At 35.6% G+C, this 15,829-nt stretch overlaps 1 protein-coding gene across 1 annotated transcript in view; it reads right to left on the minus strand.

Annotated features, from left to right (window-relative positions):
• The window catches only part of NTN4 (netrin 4), a 73,378-nt gene that overhangs the window by 10,422 nt on the left and 47,127 nt on the right, over window positions 1-15,829 (minus strand). The window contains exons 5-7 of the mRNA XM_072401279.1: window positions 11,825-12,013; window positions 3,663-3,876; window positions 2,202-2,314 (exon numbers count right to left, since the gene is read on the minus strand). Of these exons, the coding sequence (XP_072257380.1) occupies window positions 2,202-2,314; window positions 3,663-3,876; window positions 11,825-12,013 (516 nt within the window). The remainder of the gene's footprint in view (window positions 1-2,201; window positions 2,315-3,662; window positions 3,877-11,824; window positions 12,014-15,829) is intronic.

Consider the following 15,829-nt stretch of genomic DNA (forward strand, 5'->3'; position numbering starts at 1 on the left):
TATGTTCAAGTTCATTTACATTTAGGGCATCACATCATACCAACACATCTGTCATTCTTTTATCTGTGGATCACCCCATTAATACTGTCTCATGTCTCAGTTTGCAGATGAGTGACTGAAGATGCCCTGAGACTACATAGAATTTGATATATATTAATAGTGTCTCACTCATTGATAAATAATAAATGCACATGAGGAAAGCTTCCAAACAAACTCTGACATCTTAGTTACAGCATGCCCTTGTTTACTTCTTTCTTGACCTTTTGTCATGCAATGGCAAAATGTTGGAATGAAAAGGGTTAATTGTCACTGAAACTTTAGCGCAGGTGTCTCATAACATGCAGATCAGCAGCACTCCCTTTGTTGACATTCCAAGAAGAGGGAGCAGCAAAATGGGAGCAGTTTTCAGTTTATCCAATAATTAGAAAAAGGAATGTTTGTGTAATCCAACAAAAACAAACCACACTAAATGCATTTTCATTGACATAAATGGATCCTAATAGAAAATTAAAATGCAGATTATGAAAACCACAATTCTTGTTGACTGTTATACTTCATGCCTACTTAAGAAATGAATGTGCTGCATTGTGTGGATGCTGTTGATTCTATTTACCCCTCACCCCCAGCACTAAGTGGAATATAATCTTTTTTGACCTTAAGTCCCTTAGTCTAGTTTTTTAGGAAAACCTTTCATGAACAAATATGAAACAAGGCGTTTTTACTTCCTAGTTGAAAATTGCTAGTTAGTGTTCAATGCCTGTAAAGACACTCTGCCACTTTGAGAATAGTAAAAGCTGTGGAAAGGACCTAACAGTGTCTGCCAAAACCAGCAGCAGCTTTTAGTATCCTCTGTTTTGCCCAAATACTTTTTCTAAGTGTAGTAGGAGCATGTTGCTAAGCCCCAGTCCTACACAATCCTAGAAATGTCTTAGAATATGTTATATGATGACTACTAATTAAAAAAGAAAACCAATATATTACATTATAATATACACTGCTCAAAAAGATTAAGGGAACACTCAGTCAGCACAATAAAAGACCAAGTCAATTACATTTCTAGAATATCAGGCTGTCCGATTATGTAGCTTGATTGAGAATCAGTTTCACGTTTTTTTGTGCAAATGAAAACAAACATCAGGTGGGTAACAGCAAGAAAACCCCCAAAGAAAGAATGGTTCCACCACTAACCACATCCCTTTATTCATTCTGATTTTTAGGTTTTTAAGTGCTTTTTCACTATCCTTAAATTTCGCAGAAGAATGAGGAGCACTGCTAGAGCTCTAAAGATGACCTCCAGGGGCTACTCATGTGTAAATGTTTCTAAAAAAACTTTTAAAAATAGGCTCCTTGAGTAATGTATGTGGTCCTAACATCATGTAGTGGGACCTGTGCTCACAGCCCAGCACTTTGCAGCTTGATTGGCTTTTGCTAGAGAAGACCAGAGTTGGTAGGTTTGCAGCTGATACCCTATTCTCTTCACAGATGAGAACAGAATTACATTAAACACACGTGACAGACATGAAGGAGTCTCAAGACACTATAATGAACATTATGCTGCATGTAACAGCATTCGGCAGTGGGTCAGGAAGGAGCGAATCCTTGGAGGGTCACACGGACCTCAACTAGCTAGCTAATGGTACCCTGACTGCTTTTAGGTAACAGGAATAAATTCTCAGACCAATTTTCAGACTTTATTTTGCAGCAGTGAAGGACAATGCCTGGTGCCATGACAAAAGCATTGATGCCAGTAACTGCCCCCCCATTCCGCAGACCTGAATAAAAAAAAGTAAAGTGAAAAGTCTCTGATTGTTTCTACTTGTACACTCCCGCTAAGTACTAAGGCATTTTATGCCCTGTATTCCTGTTTTGAAATGCATAAATCTTTTCTAAAAATTGGAAGGCATATTTGTCATGCTGGTTCTAACAGGGTGGCACGTCATACAGTGAAAACAAACTACTCCTAAACAAACAAGAGTAGAAGGTGGGAAAGACATCATAACTACACAAAATGTTCAAAGATTTCAAAGCTCATTTTAATAGAACAGAGAACCGCATTGCTTGGTCTAATAACATATACCTCATATGTTTTTAGCGTATTACATAAATGCTATGTTATTTGTATAAATTAGATAAACAAATCTGTGTTTAATTTATAAAATGAAAATGGACTGAAGCCAAAGTACAGCAGCAGACTTTCTCACCTGAGTGACGAAGGGCTGAAAATCCCTGTTCATCTTCCCATTCCCAGGCCTGTCCACTCTCATTAAACACAGAGAGGTATTCAGGAATTTCACGGTACCAGTCTATTTCCATGCTGTGAAGATAGATTATTAAAACACAGCCATTACAAATGAAAAGTAACCATGATTTATTCTTTCACCAAAATTTGTGCCTGTGTTTTAAAAACTAGTACTATATTCATTTACAATTAATAATTCCTTTATTTTAACAGAACAAGATTTGAAAAAGTCCAAGTCAGTGAATGCTTTCCGGTATGTTGGGTGAGGGGAGTTAAATAATGAGTGGCTTGCCTAGACCATTTAAACCCATGACATCAGCAGATGATGTTGGCTTGAGGTCAGACCACAGACAGAGCACATTGTGTCCAAAGCCAAGTCCATTATGGTTAAAGAATAGGCGTTATATCTGCATAACTGACCCTTCTAGTCTCTTGTGCACATTTAACCCCTAAGAAATTAAACTTGTATAGAGGTACCTTTAAGTTTAGAAACATTGTAAGAGTCGTTTTTACATATACAGGAATATACATTCAATTAAGTGTCCAGTATACCAATTTTGTTCTACAATAACAATATATTACATGACACATGTTAAAATGTGACACTTAAACTGGCACACGTGTATAGGATCTCTGCAGAGAAAGAGTGCTTGCCATTGTCTTAGAGAAGCAGAGGGGAATGAAGCAGCATGTGTTTACTGCTGCCTTAATGTTGCAGGGAAAATACTTCTAAATTAAATAAGTGTGCTTTAAATGGTATCAAGAGATGACTTCCCTTAGAGGTTATTTTAATTTGATTGATGTGTTTAGAAGAGTGTGGTTGATAAGCTTTACACAGCTACTACACTAATAGTAATACAATCATCCCAGGGAGGTTTTTTTGTACTGCGTTGAAAGTATTTGTAATGTGTATGATACTGAATTTTAAAATGAAAGGCTGATGTTACAGCCATACTAAATATAAGAAAGCATCTGGGAGGATAATGTATATACCAGTAGATGTTAATGTATATACCAGTATAAAATGCTAGATTTCCAAATGTATTATTTGCTCCTTATGCAATTGTACATTTTAAAGGATCACAGTCTGATAGTAAAGGGCAACTCCAGGCACCAAAACAAATACATTAAATACTAATGCTATCAAGGAAACCTTGCAAATCTGATAAGTCATTTTTTTTCCTACAAGGTCTCATTCACTCCTACAAGCTCTCATGTTCTGTTTTATGGAACTTCTATGGAGCTTCTTGTAGGTCCTGTGAGCATATCTTAACTCCCAATTAGGTTCACACAGGAATTAGAACAGGAATTGGGCTACCTTAGAAACATAGGTTATACGCATGGACAGCAAAATGAATATAATGTGTACAAACTTTTAAAAGCAGTCATAATCAACCTGAAGTGAAATGCCTCCGGAACTTACTTGTTGATACAGTCTCCAGTGAAGGGATCACAATTTCCAGCACAATCACATGGCCTGCAGCCATAGTCACCAAAACCCCAGTACCCCACCATACATCGGTCACAGCTAGGTCCTGCTACACCAGATTTGCAAGGACAATCTCCATTCTGAGGATCACAGGCTGTAAAAGTGCTAGAAGAAGGCTTTGCTGAACCAACTGGGTGGCAAGAACATGCTGAAGACAGAAGAAAAGAAAATTGAAGTTACCAAAAAAAAAACAGCTTCACCACAGTGCAAAGAAGAAAAACCAATACACACGAAAAAATATACAATATTTTGTAAAAGCTATTTTATAATTTTTTTTATATTTGTTTGTTTTTGCAAATGCTACCTCAATTAAACACAGTACTTTGTTTTGTTGAATTGGGAATGTCACAAAGTTTCATCTTTATTTGCAGTTAATTGCTGAACCATACTATGATGACATGGAGTTTGTATGTTTGCAGTATTGTTTCTTCCCAGATCCCCAAAAATACTAGTAGGTTAACTGGTGTACCAGAGAAGAGTGTGAACATCTCATAATGGGGCAAGTAGCAACGGATTTCCTGGAGAAATCATTAGGTGGTTTAGTTGTCTAGAGTATACCCAAAATAGTAATATAAAGGGTACTGGCAGTTTAAGGGGATCTTTTTTTTTTTTCACTCCCATTGCTGCACTGTTGAACCCTGATATGAGTAATATTTAACAAATGCATGCGAGGTGCAATATTGTAAAATCTGTTCCTGCTTTTAAAGAACTGTGTACAACCACCTTTAGACCTAAAAACACTTCATTATGACACTATGAATTAATTTATAACAATTTATTTCTTCAGCCAGCCAAGCGTAATCTCCCATGTTATTAATACTCTTTGATTCCTTAAAGTTGTTTAATGACCCATCAATGGGATGGAATAGCACAATGTATTCTCTAGAAATTTTTCTGGAACCCAATTACAGACACACAAGGCTCATTTCAGGGGAGGAAACATCTAATGCACCTTTAAACAATGGAAAATTGATCTTTTATTGGCTTTCCAAACATTTGTACACCATATTGACACTGGCACAATATCTAAACAATGAACCAGTGTCAGCATGAAGCATGGTTTACTATGTGAGAGGATGTTGCTGGTAGCTTGTCCTTTTAATTACACTCTTTATTGACCTTGGATAGCACTATGCATTCTGCATTAGATCTGAAAATTACCTATGGTTTAATTTAATCCAACTAGGGCTGGTATCCTTTCAAAAAATACCCACAAGACCTACCCACAATACCCTGCGTTCATAATTCAGTTTCCATAGTGGTTTGCCTATCTAATGTATTTGAAAATTTACAAGTTTTTGTAAGAATGTAGTAATCAGATTACCCCAGTAAAAACTGTCATAGTAAATGAAAAATTATCCCCCTGCTACAGTAAGGAACTTAATAAGTATTATTTTCAGTTTAATGTATTCCAGATGCATATGCTGCAGATCTATAGTTTCATTGCAAGCAATAAAAACAATTAAAGTCAGATTGTTATTATTTACCACAGTCAGTCCTTAGGAATAATTTCAGTTAATGAATATATTGATATGTTATAATGTACTTAATGGCTGCACACACCATTTTGTAATATAATGTTAAAAAAAATCCTTTTTTACCATGTTCTTACTTTTCAAAGCTGCCAAAATACAAACGTTGCTTCTTAGTACCCAGGGTATCTGGTTCTCTGAATAGAGAATGCTTCCAGTACTGTACAGATTGAAATATGATTCACTGTGTTCAACTTCCATACATTTTTACCTTCTACAATAACACAACTGATCTACATGTAGACTCTTCTATTCAGGAATATGTAGCATGGATGGAGGGGTTCTAGTACAGTTTTTCTTAAGAGGGCTAGAATTGGTTAGTTATTTTGTTTTCATTAAAATATACTTATAATTTAAATGTTTAAAAATAAACAGTACTGACACCTATGGAGGCTATACAATGCAGTTATACATTTAAAAAAATTGTACTTTGTACAGATGCCCAAAGCTTTCTGGTCACCAGCTATCTAAACTTTCCAGATGTATCTTGACTTATAAATGCCAAGACATCAAAATGTATGTTGTAGGTCTCCCCTGGAACAATGTGGTTTTTACTTATAAATGTTGGGCCATATAAAAATAATCCACCCAAAATGTCTGCCTTCAATCCTGGTTGTAAAGTCTGAGCGAAGTGGTTATTTTGTAAGCATGATATATTGCGCCACGGGCACTGTTATTGTATCCGGTGTTACAACCAGAATATTTTCTCCTACTTATATTCCAGCACCTGCCTGACAACATGTCAAGACTAAAACAACTGACAAAGATGCAATGCCTTCTTAAATAAATAAGTGTTTGGTATTCCTCTTATCCTCCCCAGCACACGTTACTTTGGCAGTTGAGCATATGGACCATTCATTTGTCACATAATAGGCTAATCATCATGTCTCACTCCATGTAGCAGTGTGAAATTAAAGTGTTACATGCAAAATGAGACTGTACATATTTGTGTTAGTCATGCTTGTTTAGTCTCACGGAAAGCTGTCACATTTTTTTCTTTACTTTTAACAGTTGATGTAGAAAAAATGGAGAACATTTCTGACATTCCTGTCAGCTAAAGATTTAATTTATATTCAAAACATGAAGAAACCAGCCAAAGTGTTGCATTATTTTAACACAATCTATATACAGGCTATTCATAATTCAAACAAATATGAAACCTTTTTTATTACAATAGAATGAAAGACCAGGAGAAGCTTGCTTTGTCGGGGCAGCAAACTCAAAGTATACCATTAAAGAGAGCAAATTATACCATTAAAGAGAGGTCATAGAGACAAAGAGACATAGGGATCAATTCGCTAAAGCACTCCCCCACTAAAACTTTGGTGAAAACAAGGAGTTTTAGTGTTTAAATTTACCAATACAAGTGAAGCCAAATTTGCATGTCAAGTCACCTCATTATTAAGTTTCCAAGTTTGGTAAAATGGATAAATTGATAGCGAGCTTACATGAAAGCAGCCCATTACTCTATAACGGACCAGAACCCCAACATTGTTTAAGACAGCTGAAGACCCCCTCCCTCAATGTATTTCTGCACCAAATCCATCAAAGAAAAAAATAATTGTAGTAATTTGTGCTAAAGTTGGGGTTCTGTGCTGACCTGCTGGGTGCATTGGGGAATTTGTGTTGCTTTGTATATTACCTTCATATTACCTAATATTTTTTTGATAGCTTTGGACTGCTCTGAGCTGCTGCTATTCTTACTTTGCTGTTTTTTTCACAGATTAATTCATTGTGCGCGCCTCTGAAGCCTGAATGATTACCCCCTACTTTCTGATTTCTTATCATTGCCTTTAAGGTCAGATCAACACAAATTATAATGCTAATTCATTGTCAGTAAGTTGGCTCAAGACAATGCAGGCAGTTAAAATGCTAAAGAAATAGATGTAGTTTTAGGTAAAGGGATGGCTGCACCTCTAAGTGCAGTCCACCAGGTCTGATACTTACCTCCGCTCCTATTCCAATGTGTATGTGTACTCGTAACATTTATTTCTTATAGAAGAAGCAAAGCCTGGAAGGTAGACATTTGCCATGTATACTGTTTGCAAAGAGTTTTATATATTTTTTTGGAGGTAGAAAAGCCCACACCTAAAATATTCAGATGTCAACTTTTTGATGTAATATAAAATGCGTTGCATGTGCATGAATAAAACAAGCCAGCCAGACATTCTCTTTTTATCTGATATCTTTCTTTAGCCTTTAATGTTAGGTTTCTGGCAAAAGCAAAGACAAATTAAGCAGCAGTCACACTTTCAGCAGCTAATAAAAAGAGTGTCTGATAAGAAGATCAAATCACCACCCACTAACTCGGCTTTTGGCTGGGTGCCACTACACTCCACTGGTTTATAAAGCACATATTTTAGAATAACACACTGAGGCTAACTACCTGTTTCTAATAACCTAAAAAAAATATTCTCAAGTGTATGAAATCACATTCTTTTCTCACCCCCAAAAGGTGAATCATTTCAATTGAATTTTAGCCTATAAGCACGCAACACAACATGACATTGATGGTTCTTTACAGTAAATACTAGCTGGGAGCAAAATGTAAAATCTAAGGCTCATCTATCCATGTACAGATAGAAGAATGGTCTTAGAATGTTAGCATTAGTGTTAAAAATCATCTCTGGGGAAAAAAAAAATACTCACCTACAATCCAGGACCCTTGCCTGCAACATTTCTATAGTGATCTGTTGCTTTAGATGTGCCAATGCTATCCTCTCCCCTACAGCCCCCTCACTCCAACATCACTGCTGCGGACTCCTCTTCTGGACACCAAACAGACAATATAAACTATCCAGATCAACAGGCAGTGGATACCCAATGACCCAAAGATTTGAGACATGTGACTGCAATTTAAGGTGAGTAAATACAGCATTTAGGTTCCCCCTTTCATCGGGACTATTGGCTTAATTGCAATGTTGCTAATTTAGAAATAAATGCACTACAAATATAAAAATATATTTAACATTATTATAGAGATTTATTTGTGGCTTATATCTGAAATTCTTTAATAGCCTTCATCTATATAAAAGTTTGATATGAATTATCTATCTGTATCTCTAGGCAATGAAGTTGCAGCCAAGTTGGACCCGGAAAAAAAGAAAGCAGATCAAAGTGTAAATAATATATAATTGAATGCAATTTACTGCTACACTGCCAGCTCTTTGTGTGATGGTCGATCAGACAAGGGGTCTCCTATTTTATTCTTCTTTTGTGACTCACAATATATAGCTATGATTTCCTTGAACATTTTTTATTATTAGTAAAAATATATTATTTTTACTGGATATTTTCATACAATATATCCCAGATTTATAACCCTATATGTGTTTACTTTATTCTGTACTATTTATATAACTATTCCCCAAGACAAGCTGTCATTTTTAGCAGCATGTAAAGTACCTTTTCAACACTTTCCATGCATTTGATAAACATATTTGACTTGCTTTATTACTGGTTGTTTCAGTTATACGTTGGAGTGGAACTGAATTCAAAGTGAATATTTACTATGTTAAGGAACATCTAAAAATGTTATTTATGTGCCCAAAAAATATATCTTTGGAAGTTCCTCCGTAACAAATATCAGTGTACTTACTGCTATGTGAGTGTGCCTAGGCACTCCAGTGTATTCAGCCACATAGCTGTATATCTGTTGTGTGAAATCTAAGGCGCTGGGGCTTCTGATGACTAGTCCCAGGAGATATGGAGTAAGATTTGGCAATGTCACCAGTGTACTATTCACTGTTATCCTTGCTGGAGAAAGTGAAGCAATACACAGTGACACTGTGCAGAAAAAAGCATAATATGTCAGTGAAAATGGAAAAAGCAGCTGCAGAGAGACCATGGGCATCACAAGTAACTAGTCTCTTGTTCTCACCACAAAAGCCTTTGGCCATCACTGGTCCTGCAATATAGGTCATAAAATAGAAGTGTCTACCAAAATTTCAAAGCTATAGGGAAGACTGGATTACCGAATGTTGCAGGGCCCATGAGTAATAATTATTCTGTTAGGATGTTATTTATTTTCTCAGCCGTGGTTGTTTTTTAACAATGTTAATAAAATTACTTGTTGTATAATAAAAAAAACTTTATATCACTGTGCAAACTGGAGCAAGCAACAGTTTAATATCCATACCACCCATGTGAACTAGGCTTTAATCTTGAAGAACATCAGCTTCTATTGGATGGTGATTTTTGCATAGGATTTGATGGAGCTGTACTTCTAGTTTGGATATTCTCAAAGTATGATCCTTTTGAATTCAGTTACAAAAGCATGCAGCCTGAGTTGTAAAAACGTCCCTGGGGACAGCTGCCATTACTTGAAAAAGTGAACAGTATTCCCAGTTGTTATTTGTGAATAAATAACTTATCTTTCCATTATTACCTCCAGCTTAAGAAATACAATGTATTTATTATCTAAAAGACCTGAGCTATTTAAACTTGTGTAATCTTTCTAACATGTCCGCATTTTGTCTCTGTTTACCTTGGCTGTGACACCTGAATTTTCATGCAAGTAACATTTGCTTCTACATTCCCCACCTGTTTGCTGAGACGCCAGACACCTGCACAGAGTGAGGTAATGTGCACAAACAATTCTAACTTGTATGGAAGGATTATATTTTAGCCAGAAATTAATGATATTTGCCTCACTTTAAGAGTGTTGTAACATCCTTATAAATTAAGGGTTACCGTGCCAAACTGCTGCATGAGTTCTAAATATCATATAGGTTTCTCTGGGCCAAACAACAAGAAGAGAATCAAAAGGAGTGAGTGTTGCAGAAGATTATTGATGTTAGTAAAGTAAAAGGATAGTCTAATTTTCCAATATGTTTTTATATTTTCATGAAGAATATTGTAGTTTATAGAAAAGGTTATACATTTTCTGTTGCAATGATGTATCAGAAATAAAGTTGAATGGATAGATGCACAGCAATGTGGATAACTTTCACAAATAAAATGAGCTTATTTGTCATTCTTTCATTTTTTCTTGTCATTCACAAACACTGGTAAAGGTATTTGTGACAAGATTTAATTTTCTAGATATTCATTTTTTTAATTGGTTAATGTACAGCAGTTTTAAAAAGTGCAATAAACTTTAACTTATTACATCACATATTCCTTAAAGGGTCAAATACAGAATTAAACAATAGTATGCAAACCAATGTAGGTTTAGGGGGATGATCAAACTAGGTATATTTCCAGGTGCATCTGATTTTAAAAGTATCTACATTTATATTTACCTGTTCTTGTTTATTCTACAGTATATATTCATGTTACTGGAAGCTTTAGTGGAGCCTCACCAATGCAAATTTAAGTCTACAGATACAGCTGCACACACTGACGCATGTTACTTATAGTTAAATTATTACTGATATAGCCAACTGCATAACTATTTTTTGATTATTGTTTTTATTTGTAACACTTTTCAAAATTATTAATATTATTGTTTTGGTCTTTTTGCATTTGTTTCATTTGTAAGATTTTGCAGTGCCACATATCAAGAACATGTACAAAAATTAAAAAGCCTGCCTTTTATTTGCATTTTGCCATGCTTTGTAACAGACATGTTTTTGGTGTTATTTACTAAAATTTACTTTTATTTACAGTAAAACTACTTTTATTAAAATCTATGCTGATGAAATAGAAAAATGCAATATTTACTGTCATTTATAGTTTACATAGCAGATAAAATATACATTGTTTTGCATATTCAGACTTGTGCTATGATCTATGTTCTTTTATTTCAGTCATAACAAAAAAAATACCAAAAACCTTTGGCTATTAAGCAGCTCTAAAAACAGTAGAGTCGAGCAAAGTTCAGCAGGAACTGTGGATATCAAAGAATCTGAAAATGTGTCATTTCTAAAAATAAAATCTCCCAGTACACGCCTTTCAAAGATCCATGAGTCTGCTGTTCCCTTTTCTCTACTATTCTCCTACCGATACAAGGTTTAGTTTATAGGAAATATGTATTGTGCAACTTAAAGATCATCTTAGGACTCCATTGTTTTGTATGGTGTGAAAAGCATGATAGCTGAACATTTTTAAAGAATTACCAAAACGATTTGTCCTTATAATACTGGCACATTGCTGTCAGCAGGCATAGTGCTGGCACATGGAGCTGTTTTCAGCACCACTTTATGTACCAGACAAGATCACCACTTCACTAGCAAACAGCTGTTGTCCAAGTCCTTTGTTTAAATCCCATGATTTGTAAAAAATGGAGATTAATAGCCCTGTTGGCCACATGAGGGCAGTTCCTAAACTGAATTGAAATCTTTCAATGGAAGAGGGAATGCTGTCCCAGTTATTTGCTTAGGATAATTGTACTCAAACATGAGAAAACTCTTACTGGGAACTGAGCTCCCACAAATAAGCTGTAATAAGTCACAAAATATGGTGGTTTGTAGAAAATAAACCACATATCAAAAACATATATATGTTTAATATATAAAATATAATATTATAATATATTATTTATTTTTCATTTCTTAGAATTACTGAAATATTTAATATACTGAAATAATGAATGGGATATGACAATATAAATTGGTACAATACCTTTGCAGGCATCTGGGGAGGAAAATGGCACATTCCAGTCACGGAAGAAGCCGGGCTTGCATCTCTGGCAGTTGATACCTTCTGTATTATGCTGGCAGTTGTCACAAACTCCCCCACTACGATTCCCTGATGCCAGCCATACATCCAAGTCAAAATGGCAGCTGTCAGCGTGTTCATTACATTTACACTCTGATAAAGACAAAATTATGAAACCATAATGTCAGCTACTGACATGCTATATTTATAAATAAAAAAACAAACTAGTTGGAATAATGTGATGGGGTTCCAAAACAGGCATTAATAAAACAAATATATCTGTATTTTGACTATTTACTTCCTAGCAAATAAAATGCACAGCTTTTTGACAAAAACAGTGGAAGAAATATGGATAAATAAAAATATAGATCAATTGCTTTCACATTTGCAGATGAAATACACAACAAAGTACAGTTTTATTTTATAGAAAAGATTATAATCAGAAGTAGATTTGAAGTCACTATAGCCATCTCACTTTTTATCCTGCAACACTGTATTGACAAATACTGCCAAATACCACTAGTAAGCCTATTTTAGGCTTATATAACCAATGAGATATAACAATGATCTGAAAGCATAATGTAATTTTCAGGGTTTGAATAAGTTGTCTACGTATCCCAGATTTGAGAGGCGAAAAACAAACAACATGTTTCACACTAAAATAATCATATTCTTATCGGTTCTCACTGCTATGTTTCCATTTGTGACGTGGAGGCAGTAATATCAAATATGTACATGTGCAAGTGCATCTAAGGTTTTCGTAACTTTAAAAACGTTATGCTTTTAAATGCCCATGAAGTCTAAAGCTACGTACACACTTCCAATTATTATCATTTGTAAACGAACGACGAACGATCCTGCACGATATCTGTGAACGATCGTATAGCACCGATCCTGTACATACAGATAACGACACGATCGTTCAAAGATATTGTACACACGTATATATACACGCAGTATATATGAATATATATATATATATAAATATATATATATATATAAAAATATATATATATATACACACATACACTCACATACACAATACAGCCTGTATCGATCAAATGTTCGTTCATCGCGCATGCTCAGAACATGCACGATCACTGAACGACCGTACACACGATAGATGGTCAACAATCGTCGTCCAATCCGATCCACCGGTCCGGTCGTTCATTTCCAACGACTATCCTCGTTTGTCGGCGTCGTTGGTTACTTTTTTTACAAACGATTTTTGGCCAATCGGTCGTTCGTCGTTCATTTCCAACGATAAAAATTGGACGTGTGTACGCAGCTTTAAGGTACTCAAAGACAGTCTGATCAGCACAAATTGACATTAACCTACAAAGCCAATGAGGTTAATTTACTAAAGGTATTTGGTAGACAAGTTAGTTACCATTGGATACTTCACTTGGTGGTGAGGCGGTGGTTCACTGTTGTGAGGTAGTGGTAAATGCAACTCAACCTCCCATGGAATCATAGCCTTACTCTATGAATTTCTGATGCTGATCTGTTTTTTTTTTAATCAGAAGATTGAAATCATTATCTAATTATGATCCTTCTTGCTTAATTAGCCAGTGGAGACTAGAGCAGAAAAAACTTCCAATCAGAGGTTTTACTATTATGCCTACAATGACTAATAGCTACAGATAGAAGGCTTTTCTTCTTCTATTAAATATTTTTATAAAGAAGTTTAAAGTGAGGAACAAACTTCACCTCTAGGGTCAACATCTAGCCTTTCTATCAGCTGCTGGTCCTTTCCAGTACCATTCAGACTAAAATACTGAGCCACGCTATTAGTTGTATGTTCCATTCTATCTAAAGAGATAAGCTCCAACTATAAGTTTTACATATTTTACACAATGTACCTGATTTATTAAAGCTCTCCAAGGCTGGAGAAGATACACATTCATTGGTGAAGCTGGGTGATCCAGCAAATTTAGAATGGCCTTCTTAAAAGTCATTTGCTATTTGTTAGCAAATGTTTTCAGCTTCATTGATTCTCCAGTCTTGGAGAGCTTTAATAAATTGGGTCCAATATGAGAGACTGTGCCATTAGTACGTCCTCATATTCTAAAATCATTAATTATATAGATAGAGATAATGATGTTCAGGCCATTCAACCATATAAAACAGAATTATAGAGATCACATAACAGGATAGTGCACAGATATAAAAGATTATACATACTATATTTGGTTCCTGATTGGAAACAAACTGTTGACTCAGACAGATAACATAACGTCTGCGCTTTGCCAAAATCTACCAAAGAATGTAGTGTAAACATTAAAATGAAAAGAACTGATATCCACCTATTTGTTTTGTGTGCACACTGTGTTTGACTGTGACATCTCTAATAATTGTAAAATAAATGCTTTCAGCAACTGTGCTGTAAATAGTCTTCATCTGCACACTAACGTTTATCAAAAACTTTGATCACATATATACATGTTTACCATCTTTTAAATCAGAGGTCCCCCAGCCCTGGTCTCGTCGGTGCACCCCCAGCGGAGTTGGGAGAAGGACCCCGCTCGAGGGGGCGCACCGGCCAGAGCTGCGGGCCACTTCTCCCGGAGACATCGCAGGCTCAGGGAGGCAGGCGGGTTCTGATACCCTATCAACCTGCCCACTCTCCCATAGCAGGCTCAGACCTGCGATGGGAATGTGGGCGGGTTCTGGCATCATGACATCACTCATACACGGTCCAGAGCCTGTGAGATGAGAGATCAGAAGCTCCAAAAAGTTGAGGACCACTGTTTGTTTGAAATCACTATGAGACAAAGATTGTCTACCTAAATACAGTACATAAAAAGAACAGATCGATTTTCAGCGACCAACATTAAATGAGTGATCCTAATGTGTGGAAGCATAATGGATACAATAAAAAAGGATACATAAATTGTAATACACATACTATAAATGCCGCTTTAACCATTATGAATATAAGTACAATCCTAAATGCATTTGGAAGGACAAAAAAACAAAAATTAATAAAAGCTACAGCTAATCTTAGTTTTCTAATATAACCAAAAATAGAATACTGTAGCATACTATCTTTAACATCAATTGTGTTTATAGTCACAATACATTATGTTGCAGTGTTGTAAGAAGTAAGAAGTATGATTTGCAGAATTGTTTGTTGCATGCAAAAGCCCCTATCCAATCATGGTGTCAGACTCAATAATGAATTCTTCATAAAGAAGAATGAATGATGATGGATTACCCATCTATAAGAACGACAGTGGGCAGCAGAAGGTAAAACAAATGCACAAAGTATTGTAGGAAAATCCTTTTATTGTTTCCAAAAGATATGAGAGAATCAGCTCATGATGGTATGTGTAAACTAGGCCTCTAATAGTGTACATTCACAAACAACTGCTTAGTTATTTAGTGTTTTCTGACTAGTCATCTTTATTCTGTCTTCTAAACTGTATTTCTACACTCAAACTTATATAAATCTTTGTAAATAATTTTTAGTACTAATAATGTAAAACTGCCAAGTTGTTTTTCTAATAAACCCAGCCCTAGAGATTAACTGAAGTTGCATGTATAGTCATGATCTAATCGTTAAAACATCTTTTTTTATAGTGCACAGCCATGCAGGCTGATATTGTTTGGGTTTTCATGTTTATACACTGAGCAGACATCCCTGGTGTTGGCCTAATTTTGTGAGAACAATAACAAATGGCCTTGGAAAATACAATCTGATTAACTGTTCCCGAAGAGGATCAGCCTGAAGCTATCTGGTATGAATCAAGGGCACCCAGAAGATAATGAATGCTGCAAAATTCAGTCCCAATTCTTTGTTTGCTGAAAGGGCATGTTTATACCACTATACCAAAAAGCTTGGCTTGGCTAGGCCATTACTGCTAGAAAGCAATAACGAGTGCCCTTTATGGTCTAGGCATTGGTAATCACAGAGATAAGCTTTCTAGCCTGTTGCAACAAGTAAAAAATCTCCCAGCTGGGGGCTCT

Source organism: Pyxicephalus adspersus, chromosome 2 (genome assembly GCF_032062135.1).
Source record: "Pyxicephalus adspersus chromosome 2, UCB_Pads_2.0, whole genome shotgun sequence".
Lineage (NCBI taxonomy): Eukaryota > Metazoa > Chordata > Amphibia > Anura > Pyxicephalidae > Pyxicephalus > Pyxicephalus adspersus.